Consider the following 22,902-nt stretch of genomic DNA (forward strand, 5'->3'; position numbering starts at 1 on the left):
TTTTACAAACAGGCCAAACTAATTTGGGCTTAAACAGAGGCCTTGGGCTCCTGGGCTCGTGACCTCGTAGCCTTCTACTTCCTTTCCCTTGTAAGTTGGGTGACAAACATCAAATCAATTCCTTCTCCCACGTCATATGAAATAAATTCTCTTTAAATATCAAACCATTATAATTCAAAGCAAGAAAAAATAAAAGGCAAACAAAACCCTGAAAAGCGGCCTGGTTTGCTTGCCTTTTATTCTTACTTACCTCGGAGACGGAGGGCCAATTCCTCCTCTCTGAAATATTTCAAATATTAAACTATTTTATAAACTCTTTAGTTATTAATATTATCAATTCTCTAATAATTAAATAATACATATAGAAATTATTATTATTTTATTTAAAATTCTATAAAATAATTTATTATTGAGTTGACATGTTATAGTGTCTTATTTCACAATAGAAAAACCAAAAGTATATTTTATTTTGAATTTGAGTAGCGGAAATCCATTATAATATGTCGATCTATGGCCATATTTATTAATTTATTTATTTTGAAAAATTGGATGAACCATGTTCATCATCACCATATTTATTAATTTCATTAATTTTAAAAATTTAAATAATAAAAAAATTAATCTAATATAATTTAATTATGGAAAGTCAAGATGGGCCCGGGGACTAACATGGTATTTGACCCGGTAGCACTAGCACCGGTTCTTATCCATGGTTCGGCCCATCCATCATAATAATACTTGTTAATTTCGCGAGCTGGTACCAAATAAATAAAAATTAAAAATAGAAAATTAAAGAAAAAAAAAAAAAAGGATCAAAGAAAGAAATATTGCAAAGAAAGCGATCCAAATCGCGGATCCTTGCTTCTTTCTTTCTTTCCTTCGGTCAAGACTCGAAGAAATTCAAGAAACTGAATCCAAAACCCTCTTTGCAAATCTCCATCTTCTTCTTTCTTCTCCTCATCTCTCCCTATTGATTTCACGCATCTCGAGAATCTCAATAGCAATGAGCTCTTGAGGGTGGCGTCGATGGCCGTCAATTTCCTCTATGTCTCGGTCGCCTACACGGCGCTGAGCTTGCTTGGGCTGCAATGGTGGCTGACCTCGTTTCTTGATCGGATTAAATCCGATGGGATCCTCTCTGGGGGTGCGCTTGAGGTGGTGCTCAGCTCGCATGTCACCATCGCTTTACTGGTGAATCTCGCTCTCAACGTGTATTTTCTGATCGTCATCGGACTCAAGGTACTAAATTTTTTTGTTTGTTTGATTAATATCTTTCTCAGTTTCCCATTAAGGGAGTTTGCTTGTTTCTTGTTTTCTGAGGGGGTGGACAGTGAATTGATCCAATTAGATGTTTGTTTATATTATATGTCAAAAATGCTGTTTTGGCCGATCACTTGCTTAGCTGATCTCAAGTGAAGAGTATCATGGATCTTACTGAAGTTTTTTTTTCCCCTTCTTTTTGGTAGGTTATTATGTTTTGATGAATTGTTTTCTGTGATATAAATGATCAAGTGGTTTAAATGGCTCATCATGTTTAATTACATCATTCCTTCGCATATGTTGGCCATTTGGATCATTGTGAAATGAGCAAAATGTTAACTTGTCTTGGGAGGGGATCTTCTTGTTTGGCTTGTTATGCTAAGTGTATCCAATCTTGCTAGTTCCATGAATATAAATATGAAATCAGAATCATTTACTTATCTATGTTGCTCACTGAGCTTTAGAGTAAGTGCATTTTTTGACTGGCCATATATGTTAAGTCTAAGAATTCAACGACCTCAAATTTCTGATACGAACAATTCATTCCTAGATATCAATTCTGGAACTATATATTCCATCTAGGAATTAGAACTGCTTTAAAAGATCGGGAGGTAATGGATCATATGGATTCTATAATTGTGTATCCACAAGTGCATACCTGTGCATAGCAAAATGTGCCTTCTTAGTAACCATACAGCATTCTTTGTGTCTTTTTTCCCTGTTTGACAGTGTAGTTATTTTTTTCACTTTTTTATCTGACTTCAACTTGTTTCCTACAGACGCTATTCTTTGTCCAGCTGTCTCCAGCAGAGACTCGAAAAGTCTTGGAACGATTCATTAATTATATCATTTACAAGGTGATAGTCCTTTTAGAATTTTGGCTCCTGAGTTTAATATATAGTTTTTTTCAAGTGTTGTATCTCTTTTTGCTAGTTTTCTTGGGTAACATATGACCTCATTGTACATGTATGCGTATTGGTTGATTGGTTTGCAATATAATCCAATTATGCAATTCTTGCGCATGTCACAAATACTGCATGTAAGAATATTAGTAGATAATTTACTCTCAAGGTCTTTTTCCATGGATAACTTATCTGAGGGATGACATTATCAAGCCAAAATGAAGGACTTGGCTGCATTTTAATGATGATTAAACATAATTGCTTCATTCCATTTGACTTGATGAGAATAATTGCACAATGCAATATCTGATCTGGCTTTCCCGTCAATCTGGATAATTGAATTTGTTTAGTTCCTAGTAAGGTTCTATGACAAGGATCTTAAAGTTTTGGTCTACATTGAAGAGAGAAATATGATTTTTTTTTTTTTGGGTAAGAGATCAAAGCCAATTGATGCTTGTTATTTTCTTAGTTATTGTAATTTGTACCTGCACTCCAGTGCTCATCTGAAGATATAAAACAATTCTTTGAAGTCTTGAATAATTATCTCATGCATCTAATGATATTTTAGTAATTTTACTATAAAAAGAAGTTATTTCAATGCATAAAGATGAGACCACAGTTATCTAAAGCCTTGCACCACATTCTGTGGTTGTTTTCTTGCTCTTAAAGCATGTCAAGTAGACCTTTCCTTTGTGATCATAAAAGATAAGCTTTGTTATGTTACTCATTTGAGTTTGTTTATATTATTTTAGGTAAGAGAAAGACGCGGTTACCTTTTGAATTAGTTTAGTTGTATTCCCTTTGTCTCATTGTGTACATTTGTGATGATTCCATAATGCAAGATTGACCGTGCTTCTTTATGCACACCATGAACTATATTTTTTGTGTTGCTTTATTTATTTTTGTTAGTTATAATGATTATGTGCATTTATTGGAGTATCTCCTCCCTACTGCATCATTGCACTGATGATATGGTCTCTCTCTCTCTCTCTCTCTCTCTCTCTCTCTTTGTAGTACTTTTATGTGCTAGTGAAGATGCAGACAGAGTTACTGAACATAGATTATTATTTGAGTGCCCAAATTGTATTACTTTCTTCTCATTAAAATTAAAATAAGTAGTTTCAGCTCCGTTTAAGCTACATTACCTGTGTTCATTGCATGTCTGATCCTATGACAATAGGGAACGTTCCTTCCATTGGTTGTGCCACCTAATGGTTATCAAGTGGCAGTGTGGTCAACGTGGCTGCTTGTACTTTGTTCATTCAAGGTATTGTGTATGAATGTCTTGCCCTGCCAAAGCTTTTTCGCAGCTTTACGAGCAGTGCTACTTGTTTTCCGTATGCAGTTAACTTGTACTCTTTCTGATATGCAGATGTTTCTTACCTTGGCCAAAGATCGCCTTGAACGGCTGAATGCTTCGCCATCTGCTACACCTGCAAAATATTTTCGTGTTTTTTCTGCCTTATTGTTTGTTGTTTCTGCGGATTTCCTTTGGTAATTTTTTTAATCATACTATAATCAGCATTTGTTTTCTGTTATTTTAATTGTGGCTTTAGCCTGATTGTATTCTGGCTGATTCGAAATTCAATCACATTATCTTCTCAGTTACAGTGCGATTTGTTATCTAAGACCACTAGTCTACATTCAGATTTTAGGATATGTTTATTATCATGTGTATGAATATAGCTTGCTGTCCTTCAGAAAATGAACACTGTTTTCTTATAATTGTTATTGACAACTTTTATTATCATGTGTATGAATATAGCTTGCTGTCCTTCAGAAAATGAACACTGTTTTCTTATTATTGTTATTGACAACTTTTACAACGGGTTTTATTTTGGTAAAGTTTTAAGCTATGATTGCACAACTCATTTTTTTCTCTTTTTTCTTGCTCCTCCATAAAAAGGCATTACTTAATGTTAAAAATGATTTATCGCCATTTGACAGTGGTTTTAAAATTTTCTTTTTCCCAACATCTCCAGATTTTATTAGGTTTATTCTCTTATAACTCAATCTTCAATGCTTAATCTCTGATAGATTTTCTTTGAACAAAAAGGTGCCTATAACTGCTTTTGCCTTTTCCCTTTTTCTTGAAGAAAATTGCTTACATTCCATGCATGGTTGTTCTTTCAGGATAAGGCTATGCTTGATGATCTACCAATCGTTTAGTTCTAAATTGTATCTGCTCTTGTTCTTTGAGCCTCTTTGCATTTTGTGTGAGACGCTGCTGGTAAGTGCACCTGGTTGAAGTGTTATGTAGGCTCTCTTTATTATATACTTCAACGATTGAAAGAGCTAGAGAATAATGTGGAGTGATGATAGGCACCACATCCAACTATAACTTGAAGCTGTTAATTTTGAGCTTGTTCCAGATATATGTTTAATGCATTTTCAGTCATAAAATAAAAGAAGTTATTGATGCAAAAAGAAAGTAGTTAAAATATTTCCAATAATCTTGTGATATGTTGTCAGCATTTTTCTCTGACAAATGGAATGTATGTGTTGTAGTCTGTCATGGTACATGGATTTCAATTTCTTGAGATTTGGCATCGCCATTATATTGAGAGTGGTGGGGATTGCTCAGGATCTCAAGCTTCTTATAAATCAGGAGCAGGTATATTGTGCGTGATATCTCCTTTTGGATTCTTTGTTCATATATATTACTGCAGAGTTACAGACTTTTGTTGATGGCCTCATAAATTGTTATGCAAGAAAGGACATAGGAGTATGTGATTCCAGACAATTTTATTTGTTGAAAAAAAAACCTATTGTTACTATGAACAACAATTCATAATTGGTTAGAGTGCGAACTCATTTTTATTGTAAGGTTTTGGCTTTCCTGAGTTTGTTGCTAGCATGTTCTAGAGCAGAAGTATTGAAAATGCCAGAGGATGATAATGAGGGAGGGTAGCGGATGGAGACATAGGTGGCCATTTCATGAACTATTCTCATGCATGTTGCCACTAGCTACTTTTAGGCTATGTCTAAGTTCTCTGTCAAAGCTTTTTGACAATGGCTTTTAAAAAAAAAAAATTTATGTAGTAATTATGGAGACATAGGTGGGCTATCTCCCAAATTATTCTCATGCTCTTGATGTTGGCATGAGCAACTGTTAGGCTATGGCAAAGTTATCTGTCATAAAAATTTTTGACAATAGCTTTCTTTAGATTATATAGTAATTACTTGGCCTTGCTCATATTAGTTTGCGGTGTTATAGCTGGAAGTGCTCTCTAGAATTCTGAATGGTGTGATATAATGGGATAATACCATTGTTAATTCTATAGTTTCATTTTTTTTTTAAATAAAGTGTTACTCTATATTAAAAATTTGAAATTTCTCATGACTTGTAGAAAGATTAACCTCTTGGTTTGAATCAGTTTTGAGGCACTAGAAAATATTCAACTGTTTTGATGTTTCTGGAGATCAAACTATTTCTTGGGTTGCAGGATCTCTATCAGAATGGAAGGGGATTCTCATTCGACATGGTGGGTTTCTTCTGGACATGATGACAGTACTAATGGCTTTGGGACATTATCTCATCATCTGGTGGCTGCATGGAATGGCATTTCAACTAGTGGATGCAATCCTTTTCCTAAATTTGCGTGTAAATTTTTTTTGGGGTTTTATTTATTTATTTATTTATTTATTTTTGAGATGGATGGCAATTGTATAATGTAATCATTTCATGTGATTAATGTACAGGCTCTTGTAAGCACTGTTGTAAAGCTGGTCAAAGGATATATCAAGATGAGGAAGGCCTTGAATTCTCTTAATGGAGCACTTCCTGATGCTACATATGAGGAGTTGTGTGCATATGATGATGAATGTGCTATTTGCAAAGTGAGTTGTCCTAGTTCCTGGAAATTTCATTATTTTCATACTTGCAGAGTGGTAATTAGTTGTCTAAATCACAGGGACCGATGGCCAGAGCCAAAAAACTACAGTGCAATCATCTTTTTCATCTGGGCTGCTTAAGGTCTTGGTATGATCTGACTGCAATTTTGAAGCTATGACTAAGTGTTCATTCTATCATCCCTTGCTTTTAGCTTCTCATGTCCAATTTATTGTAGCTTTTTACTGTAAGGCTTTGCTTAACATTTGGAATTTACCTCAGTAGAATCTATTGAAAGATTTCCAAATTTGAGAAAAAAAAATGTAAAACACTGTAGACTTAATAATCTTGTTTGTCTAGATGGAGCAGGCAATTAACCACACTAAGATAAATGCTAGGAAAAAACCATTATTCAAATTTTAAGGAAGCATTATGTTACATTTCCCCAAAAAGTAACATACTGTGATTTACTTGATGTGTTGCTCACACATCATTTTTTGTAAAGTTCATTTTTTTGGTCTCAAAGGTTGATCATTTTGAATGTGTAGATGTTGCTAAACAACTTTTGAAGCATGAATATTTATTATAACTAGCATTAGGGAAGCCCTCTTCCAACCAGTAGGTTATTTCTTCTTTTGGAACTCTTGTGAAATTAACCATAACTGCCTGCAATCTAGAACATTTTCCTAATGCTGTCTAATTAAATAAATGTTTTATTTAGAAGCTAGTATAAACAGGCCTTGAATGTTCTTCAGGGATGTGATTCTCTAGTTCTCTTTATTTAGTATTTTATTTCACATCAATCAACAAGATGTGTATGGTTGGGATTTTGACAACTGCGGTTAAGTTGGCTTGGGGTTTGGCTGTTTGAATTTGTTTTGAAGGACTTTTATTTGAATTTGACCAAACTTTGAGTTTATTGCAAATGAAATATTTTAAATTATAATGATAATTTTCTATATAGTGTCACAATATTAATATATTTTCAATTAAATCTTAAGAAAGAATATCCACTAACTCAAGTAATCCCCCAACATCTAACCCCTCCCCCCAACCAAATGTGCTGTTTGGGGATAAAGATGCCCCCATCTAAGCACACCTGATCTATGATATCTTTTTGCTACAGCTTCCATGGTTCTTATTAATTTTTTCCCTATCACCTATTTTTCCCAGGTTGGATCAGGGTTTAACTGATGTATATGCATGTCCCACTTGTCGGAGGCCTCTTTTTCTATCTAGACCTCAAAACCATTCAGACTCCCCAGCAAGAGAGGTCGCCAATGATGACCAAATTGCTGTACAAGGTAATTTGGGATTTGATCCCCAAAGAATTCAGGGGCACGCACAACCAGGTGGGGCAATCGCTAACCAGCAGCATAATCCTGATACAGTTTGGAGGTTTGTGCAGTGTGCTTGCATTACTTCCTTTTTTTGACATATGTTACCATTTCTATTAGCAATGCTTGCTTCCCATCATTTATTTCTATACTGGAGTATGCATAATGGGATCCTGATATTACTGCTAATTTTATTTCTAGATCACTAAAGTTAGCACTCGGAAATTTCTCCTGAACTAATCTGATTTAAGAATAAGTGCATGCAGGATGGAGATGAGACAATTGGGGATCTATTTTGAAAAACTTCACATCTCTTAAGTTTTCATTATGCCATTTTAGTTTTATAATTTTTTACTTGCGACATTTTAGCAAAATAGATCCAACTATTCAAGCAACTAACCGCCTTAATGAGTTAATGTGAATGTAATATAGAATGAGCATGGATGTTAGCACATTCTGTCTGAGTTTGCTGTACTTGATAAAACCTGCAGTTATGATTTATATATTCTTGTATTTTTATCTTTGGAGAAATAATTGGCCCGGGATAAAACCTGCAGTTCTTTATTGTATTTTACATATTCTTTACTGTGTGCAGGGGAGCTGGGTTAGACTCTGCTGGTTGGGTGCATCCTTGGCCAAATGCTGGAATTGATGGTCCTAGCACATCTAATGCTATCAGATCTGTTGGGCTTACTGGGGTTCAGATGATGATGAGGCAGTTGGCTTCGGTTGGTGAAAATTTTTCTCATGGTTCACTTGAAGATGCAGGATGGAGCTTCTGGCCATCACATCAGGCCTCTGGTTCTTCTATACCTCCTTCACTCTCCATCAGAAACAATAGAAATGGATCTGGCTTACGGTTTAGAAACAACTCACCTTCTGTAAATCCAAACATGTCAGAGTTACGGACCATGGTAGATAGAGTGAGGGAGGTTTTGCCCCATATCCATGATGAGCTAATTGTTCAGGTATCTTCTAATATCTGGTTTCTTTTTTTCTTTTTTTTTGTGACAATTTTCAGCCCATTTTGACACTGACCATATTGAAATTTTGTTTCCTGTCAGGATTTGCTAAGAACCAACAACATAAACATTACTGTGAATAATCTTCTTCTTGTGCAATAATGACTTAAAGGATGTAAGGGCACTGAGCGGCTAATCTTGTTCCTCCTGGCTGCAAGGCTGTACATTAGAAGCAGCAGGTGAGATAGGTGAGTACGCGTGCGGCGTGCCAAAAGGTCATAGATTTGCTGTAATAAATTCATTTTAATATCACAAAAAATGTATAGAAAGGGAACTTGCCTGCTTGAAGGTTCATTCTTGCCGGGACGTCTCATATATATTCTTAAACAGGTTTTCCATACTATTATGTATTGGAGGGTTTAATGATGATTAATTCTCACTGTTATGTCTCAGTTCTATAAATCAGTACTCAGCCCTTTTTGCAGCCTCAACGCCTCAAATTGATTCTGTTATACTTGTTCTTTCTTCTGCCTGTATCCGCCTATATATGTTCATGGGAAGTGATTGCCCATCTGGTCCCTGGAATCATTTTTTGTTTTTTCAATAAAATTACAGAATATTGTTATGGTCCGATAACCTGTGTGTGTTATTGAGTATTGCCAATGAAGGCAACCTTGTGAACAAATCAACTTTTAACTAACAGAGTTAGCTGTGTGTTATTGAATTTATTTATTTATTTTGGGGGCAGTGGAATTGACCACACACACACACACACACACACACACACAATTGATCCATATGTAACTTAAGTTTTACATTAGTGTTTTGCTTTCCTGTTTAGCATTTTATCCCAAGAGAAGCAATGTACTTCACTGTCTGTTCTCTGAAATTCAAAATTGGGATGTATGGATACTTACTTATATAATGTGAGTCGGTGAAACTGGAAAGTCTAAAAAGAGATGATTTCATTCCTTGGTTTTTTTTTATGTTTTTGTATCTCTTTTGAAGGATTGCAAAGAGGCCTAAACTCTCATAGTGTTGGTGGTGCCCCAGGAGATTCCCGCCGTAAAAGTTAGTTAAAAGAGGATCACATCTCATTGTCAATGAAGCTTGCATTCTTTAATTATCCCTTACTTTTCCATCAGCCGAGACATGATGTCCTCAATTTCTCCATTCCAGTTATCTATCCTTTTCATTAGCACTTGTTGGTGGCTGCTGCTTGACTACTCTGTTCATATATTATGACTGACTGGAAAGGCTATATCATATCAGGCTATTCCTTTGTCTCAGACACTACACCAGTGTCTCAATTTTCACTTGGGGCTTAATTTGTGGTAAATTATGAAGTCCACTAGGCTAGTTATATAAAAATTATTTTTCTTTGCGGCTCTCCTGCTTGTCTTATGCACGTGGATCCGGAATAAGCTCAGGTCCCCAAATTTTCTATCAATTAATTTTTCTTCTTCTTCTTCTTGTATTAATTAATTAATTAAATATTATATTTGATAGTAATGTTAACTACCAATAGAACGTACTTAGAAGTTAGAACTGACAAGCAAAGGACCACACTTAAGGCCGTAAGGTGCGGTGCGGTGCGTTGCGCTACTTTTATCCGGCACGGCGTAACCCTAATCAGACAATTGACGCACGTTCTTCTCCTCAGTCCTCATTCGCTGCCTGCCTGCCTGCCGGCCGTTTTCACCGTCTCGTTTCCTGCCGTCCTTTGTGTCCACGTGTAAGAATGATAGTGTTTATTCGGTCAACCTATATATATATATATGTACTGGACGAGAGATATATTAATTATTATTAGAAATAAATTATGAACAGATGGAATACAATGAGAAACAGAACCAACAATTGCATTGTATGCAATTGATCAATGGATAGCATACATATATATGTATATATATGAGTAAAGATTATTTGAGGACATCCTTAAAAACATGAGAGATAGGCATATATTGATGCATAAAGAATATTATAAACAGTGTAGCATGGTAGCCGAGCTATACAAGTTGTACATAGAAGACACAACCTCTCTCTCTCTCTCTCTCTATATATATATATCTATATGCATATGTAATTAGAGAAGAGAGAACACAGCAAATGGATGTATACTTATAAGAGGAAATTAATTAGAGATCGATCTCAATTTGAACATTCTCTTAGTATACAACAAGACATGCATGCATGCATCCACATGAAGCCTGTTTTATTAATTTATCAAAATAAGTCGAACGGGAAAAACACAGTGAAACCAGTTGTGTGTGTATATATATATATAGGATCACTAAATAAAAGACAAGATGCATAAGTTTTCCTTTTCCCGAGCAAAACACTAGCTAGCTAGGCGCTCCGTTTCTTGTTTTTGTTCCACCTTCTTGACACCGGCCCGTATATATATATATATATATAAATTAGAAGAAACATTCAGAGGAGAGAAAGCAATAAAAAATTAATGTTGAGAAAACAACACTAAACTATTCACTTCATCATGTAAATAAGCTTTTCCCATAAACTGGGCTTTAACCTTTCTATAAATTCACCTTTTCACTTCTTCTCTTTCCTCTTTCCCATTGAGGGTCTTCTGATTAGCTTTCTCCATTCCTTGGTATTAAGAGAGGAAAGAGGGAGGACAAAGGAGGCCGCCCTGCCTCCATAACCCACCTCTCTCTCTCTCTCTCTCTCTCTTTCTCAACCAACACACCAGCATCTATATATGTCTACTTAGAGAAATTAATACTAGCTAGTACAGTACTTCAGTTCATCACAAGCCCTGTATTAATTAATGCCACCATCTGCAAATAGTTTATAAACTCTCAAGCAACTCGATCGATCCCCAACTTAACATCAGCTCGATCCGCAACATGCCCACAATGTCTTCTTTTCATCTTCTCCTCCTCATCCTCCTTTCACTATTCATATCCATCCATTCATGCCATGGTCGTCTCCTGAGTGATGATCAAATCCAGCCAGCAAACAAGGTTTGAATACTATACAATACTATAGTCTATACATACGTATACATACACATGCATGAACTACTCTTTCTCATATATATATCTTGAACTTGTCGTTTTGGTTGCTGTTATCCATTGAAGAGAGAGTGGAGAGGTGCAGCAACTACTGCACAAAGCCTCAAGGACGGCAAGACAAGGACTTCCACAAAGGTTGAGGATCATGCAGTGACGAAGGCAGTACTAGTATCAGGTGCAGTTCGAATTCAGTCCCATGTTTCAGTCTCATGGCGTGTCCCTCCGATGGAGAAACACAAGGGACATCCAGGTTTTAATGTAGACTATGCTGGACCAAAAACCCATCCACCATCTCACAACTGAACTGAAAGTATATTACGCTACCTACTCCATCATGATCACCTTCTTTATTTTTCTCTTTTGGATCTTCCTTTTTCTTTTTTTTTCTTTTTTTTACTGATCGTTATGATCGTACTAAACAATATTTTTCATAAAGCACTAGACTATATGTAATTCATGCTCTCAACTAATTAGATATGCATTCACCTTATTAATTAATTAATCAAGCAAGAAGCTCATGCATATATATCAATTAATAGTCTCTTGGTTTTTGTGAAGTAACATCTTGAATATTGTATATGATCAGAAGGAAATGGATTAATTAAGAAAAGATCCCAAGTTTTGCTCTTAAATATACTTTGCTGCTTGTTGATCAAATTGCAAAAGAGTTTCGTCCTGTATATGTTGCAAATATTTTTATTAATAGTAACGCAATGTGCAGGATCAATGGATTTTCTAGCTACCTCTCCTCATGCTGGCTATCCACAAACAAGTCAATCAATGGTAAGAATATGTATATATACATAGATATATAATCATATATATTAGCACCATATATACATGCATATATATTATATATTTGAATCAGTATATAATTAAGCCGGGAATGAAGAGTATGAGAGAACATGCTTAATTTGTGGCCCATATCATGTCCACAGTGAGGGGTGGCAAGGAAGTGAACATGTCATGCTCATTGCCCTCGATCTCTTTTATACAAGATTAATTAATGCATGAAATGAAATCTCAGAATTTTTTTGAGAGAGGAAAGGGAGTAACATGTCATGCTTTCTGCTAGCTGTTAATTTGCTCTTCTTAATTTTTTTATATATATATATATATATATATTGTAGGTCTTATCTGAGAAGCAGCAAGAACATAAGAGTTTAGAGGAACAAGAGGGTACCATCACCAATAACGAATCGTTGTCCATGGACTACCAGATGCCCCAACGTGGGCCATCCATCCATAACAAATAGATGCGCACAATGACAATGTTAATTACTCTAGTGTTCATGCATGGGTAGTGACTAACTGATCATGTGTTTGATTGATCAACTGCTTCTAAGTATATTGTGGACGTTGTAGATGTGCTAGATGGTTGATCATTAATTAATATTATTGGAGGCAGTTATTACTTATTTGTTTGCTAATTAGTTTTTTGGTATATTATTTGTATGTTTCTAATATGGAAAAAAAACACCTCATGGGTAATATTCATTAATGTAGGAATTTATTAATATTCCAAAAAAAAAAAATCTGGAAAGTATTTGAAACAAAAAAGAAACTTACATAAGTCCAACATTGGGAAAGGAGAAGAAGAAGTTCATGTTAGTTGACTAACTAGTATAGTACTGGAGTAATTAAACAACTAAACATCCTTCAGCGATTCAATTAATGCTACCTTGAAACTCATCAAAATCTAATAGATATAATTTTCAAATGAAACCCAATGGGTGCCGATCGACAGTACATCTCTTGTTTCTTTAAAAGGTTTGTTTGCATATTTATTTAGTCCAAGTTGGGATGATATTAACATTAATTAATATATCATGTATGCATGCATTTCGAAGATGTCCCTCTTTAACACATTAAACAGCAAACAATTTGGTCTTCCAACAGGACTTCTTGTCAACACTTGCAACAAATAAACAAACGGGATGAGCTAGAATGGCAGAGTACCTTAAAAAAATTATTCTTGCCTCAAGAAAGACAGACATCCATCTCTTCGATCAGTCCCATATATGCAACAAATTAAGTTGGACTCAGATTAATTGCATATATTTATAAAGCACTTAACAATTAATGGTATGCCAAGATCACACACAAAGATAAAAAATCTATGGATGTCCATTATTAGTAGTTGGATCGAGATCCAATGGCTAACATTGATGAATAGCAGGTGATACAGTAACATATATAGAAATTATCGTTTTAAACAGTATAATAAATAGTAATACTGTTCATCAATATTAGGCATTGGATTGTGATCCAACAACTGATAATTAGATGTCCATAGATTTCTTATCTATTAACGTCAATAGAAAATGTATATTATATATATATAAATCTAAAACTTTCTGTCAATCAATGTTAATTTCGTCAATGTTATAAAAAATACAATGTCACGCATTCGGATATGCACTAATTAAGATTACAAAGGAGAAAAAGAAAGAAAAAAGAAAAAAAATCTTATTTTGAATATAGTTAGAAAAAAAAATTAAATTTTTTAGAAAAAATAATGATAAAGGCCCAGTGGGCTGGGCCGGTAGTTAGCACTGAAAAATACTGAAAATGGGCCTCGATGATGATGCTCTATCATGACCGTCCGTCCGTCAAAAGCACCGTCTTAGATATGATGAAATCGTAATTTTGATGTTGTTTAGGGTTACATTTGTAAACATGCTCTGAAAAATCACCCAAATTTCCCGCCAATCCTAGGGAGCATTTCAAACTTGAACGAGCCCCATCGGCCAGAGCAGCGGAGAGGATCTGGGAATCCGGCGACGATGGATCTCAAGCAAGTTGGGCATTCGCTCGATGCGCTCATCTCCGCCTTCAACTCCCGCATCGTTGAGCTCCAGGAGCTCGTCATTGCCCGCAACAGTAATCCCTCCTCTCACTTCCCCCCTCTCTGTCGATCTATGTATGCCATTAATGGCTGTGAACCCTAGAAATATCTCATTTCTTCAGTGTATCCAAGCACTAGTATGGCCGATCTCTCGGCCATGGATACGACCCTTAAGACGATGGAGTCACAGATCCAGGTCATCAAGGAACGGCTGCAGGAAGAGAGGAATGCTATTCCCAAAGCAAAAGTATGATTTGGTTCCAATTCATCTCATTGTACTTTTCCCTTCAATTTTTCATCCGATTTGTCAATTTTTTTTTTTTTTTATCTCCGGTGCAGAAGCTCATTGAGATGTCTCGGCGCCAGCAGCGGATGCTGCAACACATGCTTGTTCACAAGCCCACGGGAATGCGTGAGGTCATTGACCTACCAGATTCAATGCCTTCATGGTATTTTTTATTTTTTTAGTTTTCTTCGCCTTGCTCTGATTTTTTAGTTTCGGAATTACCAGTAAAAAGTTATGTTACTTCGATTTTCAGTGATATAATGGACACGCGGGACTATGATTTGTTGAGCGAGGCATCCAAAGTCCAGGGGGAACCAGCTATGGCGCCACTCAAGGTGGGGAGATTGCTCTTTGAAGATCACCTTTCTTTTTATAATCACTGAAAATGGACTGGTTAGTGATAAATGTGATTATTTGGGATGATCTATTGGCTGCTTTTTGAAGGTCCAACACGACATAGTTCTTTCTCTGGAAAGCCATGCATATGATGGACGCTAATTTATGCTTATATCATTGGGAAACCTGTTTCTAATATGGTGCTGCACTGAGAATTTTTTCCAATTATTTTTCATGCTTTCGTTCCAAGTTATGAATAGCTGTTTATTTATGTAGTTGCTGCTTCCTCTTTAACTCTTCCTTACATACTAGACTTTCTGACACATTCTTCCACTCTAAGTTTTAGTGAGCACAAATGCTTCTATTGGTGTTTCGCCTACTCTGGTAGCACATCTGGACGCTAGATGTAATTTTACTCCTTGTGATGAGAGGAAACAGTAGGTTTTGAATTGCTGTATTTACAAATGGCTTAGAAAATGGGGAAAATGCAATCTGGAACATGTTTGCCACAAAATGCTACCCTTGGTTAAATTTATACTCATGTTAACATAAGTTGTCATCGGTTCACTAGCTTGCATTTTTTCTTGAATCACCTCAGCCAATGGCCATCCTAAATATTGCTTGACTTTGTTAGATAGTGCCACCTTATTAAAATAGAGATCTATTTGGCTGAGCAAATGTTCATTTCACATTCTCTTTAAATGTTGGTAGGCTATTTGTGTTGCCTGTCAAAATTAAAACTTATGTGTCCTAAGGAAGAATATAGGATCATTTCCAAATCTGGCTGCTCTGGTTCGCATTTGGTATTTGGTGTCAGGACAGCTTAAATTGAAAAACTAAAATATATTTGCACCCTGTTTTAGGTGTCATATTAAAGGAGAAAACTATTTAGAGTTGTAAATGAGGCTTCCCTTGCCTTTCTATTGTAGGAAATTCTGCACCCTCAAATTAATTTTAAAATGATACTGATTCTTATGATTGTCAAGGATGGTGCTTTCAAAATTTTATACATTCTTAATGAAGTCTGCTTGTTTATTTTATTGATGGATTTATTGTATTTATTTGAAGGAGAAAAAGGGTCGAATTTCAGCACCACGTTGGTATATCACTGCAGATGAACTAGACTCATTGTCATCGTGAGTTTGTTGTTTCCATTGCTTCTTTTCCTGGAAATTTTCCTACAAGGCTTAAACCTATAACTGAAATGCTTTTGTTTATTAAGAGATAATATGGAAAGAAATTGTTTGGCCATGCATTTGCGATTGTCCTCTTTGGTTTGTGATTCAAACCTTGTAAGTGCAGTATATAGGCGACCAATCTCCCACAGAGTCCAGTTTTCTTTTAATCTCAAAAATATACCTTCTTATGACATTGCTATCTGCAACTGCTGCTTTTGGGGATTTGATAGTAAAAAATCAGCACTCAAATGAATTTCATAGCATATTTGCTGCACCCAGCAAATTAGCGGGTTTGGTCTGCTGACTCTGCTTGAAATCTGTTGTTTATAAGGTGGATTAACAAGCTGATATGCATCAAATTTGGGATGATCACTTCATTCTTACATTAGTCTCATTCATCAAAGTTTGATTAATAATGTTTGCTGTTATCTATTTTAGTTATATGCGAGGGAGGCTAACATTGGAGAAGGTCAACATTGCTATCAATGAGATAGCTGTATACGCAGAAGCGAATGCTCAACTAATTACAGCTCCCAGAAAGAAGGTCTAAGTTAACTAATTCCCTTCTTTTGATCTCTGTCTGAGGGTTTTTTTTACACCAATTTTGACATCTGACTTCATCTGTAGCTGGCTGAGGATTCCTGGGAGAAGGCTCTGGTGAGATTTCCTTTTCAGCTAAAGATCGGGTTTCTTCAAATTATTATAATATGTGCCCTATTTTCTCTTAAAGAGCCTGTATTTAATAATTAAATTTGTTTATTGCTGTATCCTTGCATTTAGCTTGATGACATATAACTACTGCCAGACTGGTTTACTTATATATTGCCTAACTTTGGCTAACTCAAAAAATTTCAGGAGCTAAGAGATCTGGCAACTTCTGACACAGTGAAGGGGAAGCTGTTTTTTCTTGAATCTGACATAAAAGGGCCAGGACTGAAACTAGACAACACAGGGAAAGCAATTTTGACGGTAAGTTAGCCAGCTATTAACTTTTGTAGGGTTGTATCCTTGTATTCTACTTATATCTAGTGCTTGTACGCCAACATTTGAATTTGAAGTCTCTAACATCACATTCTAAATTTTACAATGCACGAATCATTTTATCTGCTTATTATTACAACATGGCATCAGTTAGATCAAAATTACTGCTTTATGTTGACGCTATCATGACTTTGCTAGATTGCACTCTTTGCAGAGCTCTCTTAGGTTCTGTAACCAACCCCAGTTATGTGATGAGACTGGTTTGATGTCTAAGACTCTAAATACAAAATCTAATTGTTAATGTTCATTTTTTTCCTATGATTTTCTTTTAATATTTGGGTCAAGTTAACTCTCAATGCAGATCTTCCTGACTGCTTTTACAGTCAAGGTTTCTTGCATTTTCTTAATTCCCTGCATCTTTTTGAGTCACTCATGCGTGTGTCTTTGGACATTCATGCTTGCATATGGAAAGAATGTGTGCAGCATGACTCAAGACATTTACTTTTTTTGAATAATTTTTGCATATAGTGAAGAAAGATGAAAGAAGCAAGACTTTTCATTGTGGTTTTTTAAAAATAAAATGTTACAGTGCCACATTAATTTCTTGTTTTATTTTGCCAAATAGAACTTGGCATGATTTTTCTTCCCCAAAGATTTTGTTCTTTCAATGCTTATAGCAGCAATGTTTTTCCCTGCACAGCAGAACCATGGCATAGGATTTGTATTTCATTTTGGCAAATCGGTTATCAGCGAACTTCTTTGCTTTAAGCAAGAAGGCTAGATTTGAAACTAGACATATAATTCCATACCTATAAGCAAAATTTTAAAGCTTGCTGCTAATGGATAAATTTTATCTTGGTAGATTCATATCTATATACAAACACTTGAATATTCTGAATTCTGTTTTTCCTATGAATAATGACTTGTCCAAGTAACGTTTTACACAGGTTCTTCGTCACCTTGGACGCATTCAAGAAGCTCGAATTGGTCATCACCGAGTGATAACCCTTCTGAAGCCTCCGCTACATGGATAAGCGTCTCTTTGCTTTTTTGTAGTTTAAGTGTGTTTCAGATGTAGAAATTGTCTCGCTTGCTGTTAGATGTGAAGAATAACATCTAATGTCCTCCCTTTCCCAAAAAATTCAGCTCTTGAACTCCTTTTCCCAAAAATGTCCTCCCTTTCAGTTATTAAAACATGCGGCCACATAAGATCAATAATGTGTGTACCGTATCTCTCGTATCAATGGATTTCTTATTGAAATTATAAGAACCAACATCATTCTCCGTTGCCACACAACAGCCTCTCATGCACTATAAATTACAGAAATACATGACACTCACGCACCACCTCTATTAATGAGACCATCCAAATACTTAATTATTCATAGTTGTAGGGTTCTTTCTTTGCAGAAAAAACCCTCCAAAAATAGGCGTATGCTGCTTATATGTGGCGTGCACACGGTATTCTTTAGTAAAAGGCGAAAGAATAGTTCGCTCTGTGCTCACCACGCAGCTGCGTGGCTTTTTACACAGTAAGGCTTCTTTATTTATAGCCCATAGCGGATAGACACTTCTCATCCTACCCGATGTGGGACTAACTAAAAGTTTATCCCAGAAAGGAAGAAAGAAAGGGACGAGTTGCAACCGCTAGCTAGCCAGGATAAACAGGTTAGGTTCAATCTTGATTGACCCATTTACTAACTTGATCGACCCGATGGATAGATAAATTGATGAAAAGAGGTGGATCGGAAGAGGAAGAAGCGAAGATGGCAGGCAGACTCAGCAGTGCGGCCAGCCGGATCATGGGAGGCGGCGGTGTGGTCGGGAGGTCCCTCCCCTCCGCCTTCCGTACCCGCGCCGGCATGGGCCTTCCCGTCGGCAAGCACATCGTCCCCGACAAGCCTGTGAGCCCCTTCTCTATCTTTTCTTCTCTGATGCAAATCTCTCTCCTCTTATCACCATCTCCATCACTATAACCATCGTCTTCGTCCTATTCAGCTTCCTGCGCACGATGAACTAATTTGGGACAATGGCACTCCCTACCCCGAACCTTGCGTTGACCGCCTTGCCCCTACTATCGGAAAGGTATCGTATCATTAGGGTTTCATCGATCCCTTTTCTTTGATCCTCCAATCAGAAAAATTGGTACCCGAGTTCTTGCCTTTGCAGTATGAGGCGCTGGCTTGGCTTTGTGGAGGCCTGAGTTTCTTCGCGTCCATCGGGCTGCTGGCGGTGTGGAATGACAAGGCTTCCAAGATACCATTTGTAAGACTCTAATCCTCTTCTGTCTTTTCTATTGGTATCAACTTTACTTCAATTCTGCCTTCTTAGTAGTTGCTGCCTTGTGTTCCTGTTAGATCTAGATAGGGCTTTTACAATCTATGGGTTTTGTGTAGTTGCTTAATTTTTGGAAACAGCATATGCATGGGAGATTGCTCTGGTAACTCTTGATGGTTGATCATAGTTTCAAATTCAAATGCTTAGCCCTAGATTTTAGAAGGTGTGATACTCTCATAGAATTGTATTCCCCTCTGCTGCCTCAACTTCTACAAGCAATGTTTAATTACCAAAAATAATGAATGCAATGTGTTTGTGTAATAAGAAGGCATGAGGATGGTCAAAAGAAAAACAAAATCAACCTTTGATTGGAAGAGAAATGGTATTGTTAGGTTGGCGTTGGTAGAGATACAGGGTGCCTCACAATTGTGGTCAAATATTTTAGAAAATATTTTTTTTTTATACTTTGGTAGAAGAACTTATGGAAAAAGTGGTTCTTAGAGTATGTTAAGTGCTTCTCTGTATTTTGTGTTTAAATAAGTTAATATAGAAGTACTTTTGAAGTTGTTTGGATGTGCATTCGTTAGATTTTTTTTAAGTGAATTACTAAAATGGGTATTCATTGAATTATAATAATATCTTAATTATTATGCATTTATGACACGGGGAAGGGACATGAGCGGATGGAAGGGAAGGCCTTTAGATCTTGGAGACCGAGAATGATTGGATAGGAATGCAAAAAGCTTGGACTTGGAGAGAAACTTAAAAACCTAGGTCATTTCTTTATTTCATAAGGGAAGTTAAGTAATTGTGTAACCCCAAAACTGCTTCTAAAAAACTACTTCACATGACCAGCTTCTGAAAAAAAAACAGTGTTTTTATTTATTTATTTTTTTTACAGCTTCTGTTTAGGCAGGAAAACTAATCCAAACAAATTTTTTTCAGCCCATAAACACTTAACTTATAAAAAGCGCTTCTGGGCTTCCTAGAAGCTAATCCAAATAAGGCCTAAGGCTTTTGAAAGGATTTCAATATGCATGGGTTACAATCTTTTGCTGAAGACTTGATTTCTACTCTAGCCACTGGTCGGTAACCTTATTTTATAGAGACTTTTAGCATATCATACATCTGATAATTCTGAAGACAAAGTAAGAAAGCATGGATGATCTTTTGAGTCTGGCATAGATAAATCTTTTTGTTGACTTTGGAGTACCATATATGTGTCATGGCAAAAATGTCTTTTTTTATCATACACTTGAAGGTCATGTACTTTTTCGTTGTATTCCTTTTTAATCTTTTCTATATCTTGATGATAAGAGATGCACAAGTTAGAAAATAGTATATAGTTAACGTGCAGTGGCATTATGATAGGAATTCATCTGAAAGAAGGATTGGATTGTTATATGTAATTTTAATTAATCATTGTTCAAGTGTAAAAGACAGAACGACAATGGTTTACATTGCTTTGCTCATGAATATTACCATAGGAGGCAATCAAGTGGAATTGCTCTTTTTCGCAAGGAGTTGAATTGCTTGTGGCTTCAGAGAGTAGTATATGTTCTTGGAAAGAGATATGGTCTCGACTATGTAATTCTGAGAACAGCCAATCAAACTAAACTCGGATATTGTGATTAAAATTTCTTTTGCTTTCTTGAACTCAATTATACAGACCCATTTCTTTGATTTATTGATGCAGCTAATTTTTATAATTTTCAAGTAAAGAGTAAGGCTGCTATTGGCTATATAGTGCAGATTGGCTAACTGTTTAAACCACTGCTAACATTGCAAGTTCACTATTGTGCTTGAGTGGAAAAGTCCTTCTCTAAGTGTGGGAAATAATTCTGCTAAATATTTTGGTGGTTTTTCACGTGAACTGTAGGCACAAGGATATGATCCAATGAAATCCAGGTTTCATAATCTACATGGGCAAGGAAAAAAGGATGTTAACTTCTAGTTCACTGAACGGAGAGATTCTGATTTTGATGAAAAAAGGGGCCATGCTTATTGTTTTGATTGTTCTTTGAAGTTTTTGTATATGTAAATGCATTTTCCAAAAATTAGATGTTGATTTGATATGTTCATAATTATCTTGTCTGAGAAATCCACCATAGGCCATCTAATACATGTATTTACTCAAATGTGCTCTCAAGCTATGGACATATGGGAATTGGTTTTCCCACAGCTTGTTTGTGCCATGCTTGGGCTTGACATAGAAAAAATACTTGACAACTTTTAGCCACAGGAACATTTCTACTTTCACCTTTTAAAAAGCCCAATTTAAGTATGCTTTCTTGATGGGTTGATGTGGAACAAGTGATAATGTGCTATTATCAGTTGGTTGGCACTTTTGATGATCTTTGGTTGCTTATAGGTTCAACGTCATTATTGTGGTGACAATCCATTATTGTTAACTTATGTACTTCTTACTTGGCCATTCATATACTTAATTAAATGTCTAGACTGCTTGATGACATGGAATTCAGTCCCATTAATTCTACAGATAAATGAGGTTGGCTTTCCTTGTTTGGGACTGGTCCAACAAATTTCATGTGCATGTGTTGTGAGTATTCTCACATTGTTAAGGCATAAATGGTCTAGGTAAGGACAAACATTCACCCTAGATTATGATACATGTGATAATTTAAATTTCTAGATTTAAAATAGTTGTCAATTTTGCCCATAATTTCTTTTTTAAAAAACTTCTCTGGTTCATACTTTGTGGATCAGACATAATTGTTAAAGGTTTTCATCTCATGTTTTCACTGATTTGAACTACTGCTAGAGCACTTTTGATATTTTAGATGACAGCTTCCAGTTGATGTAGGGCCAATTGGCCCTTCTTGATCTCAGAATGTAATCTCCTTTTATTTATTGTTGAGTTTGAGAGAGTAAGTTTGATATCTCTTTTGAAATCATGGACTAAAACTACTCATTTTAATTCAAAGAAATTATTTGCACGCGGCAACGTATATTAAGGTTAGTTTTGTTTTTATTTTACTACGTGACAAATATTGGTGTTTTCTTTGGATTTACAGGCCCCCAAAGTCTATCCTTATGATGACCTTCGAGTGGAGCTTGGTGGAGAGCCTTGATGCTCTTTGCTGCATTTTACAAGTCATATGACTATCTTAGTTTGTGGATTTTATTTGTTTCTAATAAAATGGAAAGAAATGGTGAATATCTTAATCTTGGATTGATTTTATGGGCACTCCAGTGCCATAGTACTTGAATTCTTTCTGAATGCAAAAGTGCTATATATATATATATATATATAGTACCCTTCCGCTGCAGCAAAATTTGAGAGCTGGGAACTTGGGAGTTATCTGGTCTGAGGATGGATATCGATTGTAGAAAATGATGGCAGATGGGTAAGTAAATGTGGACGCAACTTGCATTTACTTAACTAATGTGGAATATTTAGGTCGCCCTTATTTGGCTCCAGGACTAACCTTAAGGCCCCCCCGCTTGAACGCTGAATACCTACCTACCGTGTTGGATCAACATCGATTGCATGTGCTTATGAATGCGACTTGCTCTCTTGACGGCTTGCATAATGAAGGATTTCTAGACCCAGAATTTCACTAAAATTCACTGTCAATCCTATTAATGACAGGAGATCTTTTTATTATTATTATTACTACTACTATTACTGTTATTAACATGAT

General features: G+C 35.9%; 4 protein-coding genes and 1 non-coding gene across 5 annotated transcripts in view; 3 read left to right on the forward strand and 2 right to left on the reverse strand.

Annotated features, from left to right (window-relative positions):
* LOC120258814 (scarecrow-like protein 27) overlaps nucleotides 1-9,067 on the reverse strand; it is a 17,011-nt gene extending 7,944 nt beyond the window's left edge. The window contains exon 1 of the mRNA XM_039266246.1: nucleotides 9,052-9,067. The gene's annotated coding sequence lies outside the window, so the exon portion shown is untranslated. The remainder of the gene's footprint in view (nucleotides 1-9,051) is intronic.
* LOC120258815 (E3 ubiquitin protein ligase RIN2-like) lies at nucleotides 1,027-8,777 on the forward strand. The gene is made up of 12 exons (XM_039266248.1): nucleotides 1,027-1,239; nucleotides 2,040-2,117; nucleotides 3,343-3,429; nucleotides 3,535-3,656; nucleotides 4,296-4,392; nucleotides 4,671-4,776; nucleotides 5,609-5,766; nucleotides 5,865-6,002; nucleotides 6,077-6,144; nucleotides 7,168-7,392; nucleotides 7,927-8,299; nucleotides 8,396-8,777. Exons 1-12 carry the CDS (start codon nucleotides 1,027-1,029, stop codon nucleotides 8,453-8,455), a joined length of 1,725 nt encoding a protein of 574 aa, XP_039122182.1. The 3' UTR covers nucleotides 8,456-8,777.
* Nucleotides 9,068-14,039: 4,972 nt separating the features above from the next.
* LOC120259048 (spindle and kinetochore-associated protein 1 homolog) lies at nucleotides 14,040-18,130 on the forward strand. Its single transcript, XM_039266581.1, has 9 exons — nucleotides 14,040-14,214; nucleotides 14,302-14,426; nucleotides 14,519-14,628; nucleotides 14,719-14,800; nucleotides 15,870-15,937; nucleotides 16,418-16,523; nucleotides 16,607-16,636; nucleotides 16,835-16,948; nucleotides 17,908-18,130. Exons 1-9 carry the CDS (start codon nucleotides 14,118-14,120, stop codon nucleotides 17,992-17,994), a joined length of 819 nt encoding a protein of 272 aa, XP_039122515.1. The 5' UTR covers nucleotides 14,040-14,117; the 3' UTR covers nucleotides 17,995-18,130.
* Nucleotides 18,131-18,359: 229 nt separating this feature from the next.
* LOC120259766 lies at nucleotides 18,360-18,475 on the reverse strand. Its single transcript, XR_005536318.1, has one exon. It is a non-coding gene; the product is annotated as a U5 spliceosomal RNA (small nuclear RNA).
* Nucleotides 18,476-18,585: 110 nt separating this feature from the next.
* Nucleotides 18,586-22,467, forward strand: LOC120259049 (NADH dehydrogenase [ubiquinone] 1 beta subcomplex subunit 8, mitochondrial). The gene is made up of 4 exons (XM_039266582.1): nucleotides 18,586-18,864; nucleotides 18,959-19,045; nucleotides 19,130-19,225; nucleotides 22,273-22,467. The coding sequence occupies exons 1-4, from the start codon at nucleotides 18,691-18,693 to the stop codon at nucleotides 22,327-22,329; spliced, it is 414 nt and encodes a 137-aa protein (XP_039122516.1). The 5' UTR covers nucleotides 18,586-18,690; the 3' UTR covers nucleotides 22,330-22,467.
* The last annotated feature ends 435 nt before the right edge of the window (nucleotides 22,468-22,902 follow it).

The sequence above is a fragment of the Dioscorea cayenensis genome, chromosome 4 (assembly GCF_009730915.1).
Source record: "Dioscorea cayenensis subsp. rotundata cultivar TDr96_F1 chromosome 4, TDr96_F1_v2_PseudoChromosome.rev07_lg8_w22 25.fasta, whole genome shotgun sequence".
Classification (NCBI taxonomy): Eukaryota; Viridiplantae; Streptophyta; class Magnoliopsida; order Dioscoreales; family Dioscoreaceae; genus Dioscorea; species Dioscorea cayenensis.

Bases quoted from the DNA above. Each gene is read 5' to 3' on its own strand.
- LOC120259049 (XM_039266582.1), top strand. From the start codon at position 18,691: ATGAAAAGAGGTGGATCGGAAGAGGAAGAAGCGAAGATGGCAGGCAGA. The intron at 18,865-18,958 runs GTGAGCCCCTTC...CGTCCTATTCAG, and splicing joins ACATCGTCCCCGACAAGCCT to CTTCCTGCGCACGATGAACT. The intron at 19,046-19,129 runs GTATCGTATCAT...TTGCCTTTGCAG, and splicing joins TTGCCCCTACTATCGGAAAG to TATGAGGCGCTGGCTTGGCT.
- LOC120258815 (XM_039266248.1), top strand. From the start codon at position 1,027: ATGGCCGTCAATTTCCTCTATGTCTCGGTCGCCTACACGGCGCTGAGC. The intron at 3,430-3,534 runs GTATTGTGTATG...TCTGATATGCAG, and splicing joins TTGTACTTTGTTCATTCAAG to ATGTTTCTTACCTTGGCCAA. The intron at 6,003-6,076 runs GTGAGTTGTCCT...TCTAAATCACAG, and splicing joins ATGAATGTGCTATTTGCAAA to GGACCGATGGCCAGAGCCAA.
- LOC120259048 (XM_039266581.1), top strand. From the start codon at position 14,118: ATGGATCTCAAGCAAGTTGGGCATTCGCTCGATGCGCTCATCTCCGCC. The intron at 15,938-16,417 runs GTGAGTTTGTTG...TATCTATTTTAG, and splicing joins GAACTAGACTCATTGTCATC to TTATATGCGAGGGAGGCTAA. The intron at 16,637-16,834 runs GTGAGATTTCCT...AAAAAATTTCAG, and splicing joins ATTCCTGGGAGAAGGCTCTG to GAGCTAAGAGATCTGGCAAC.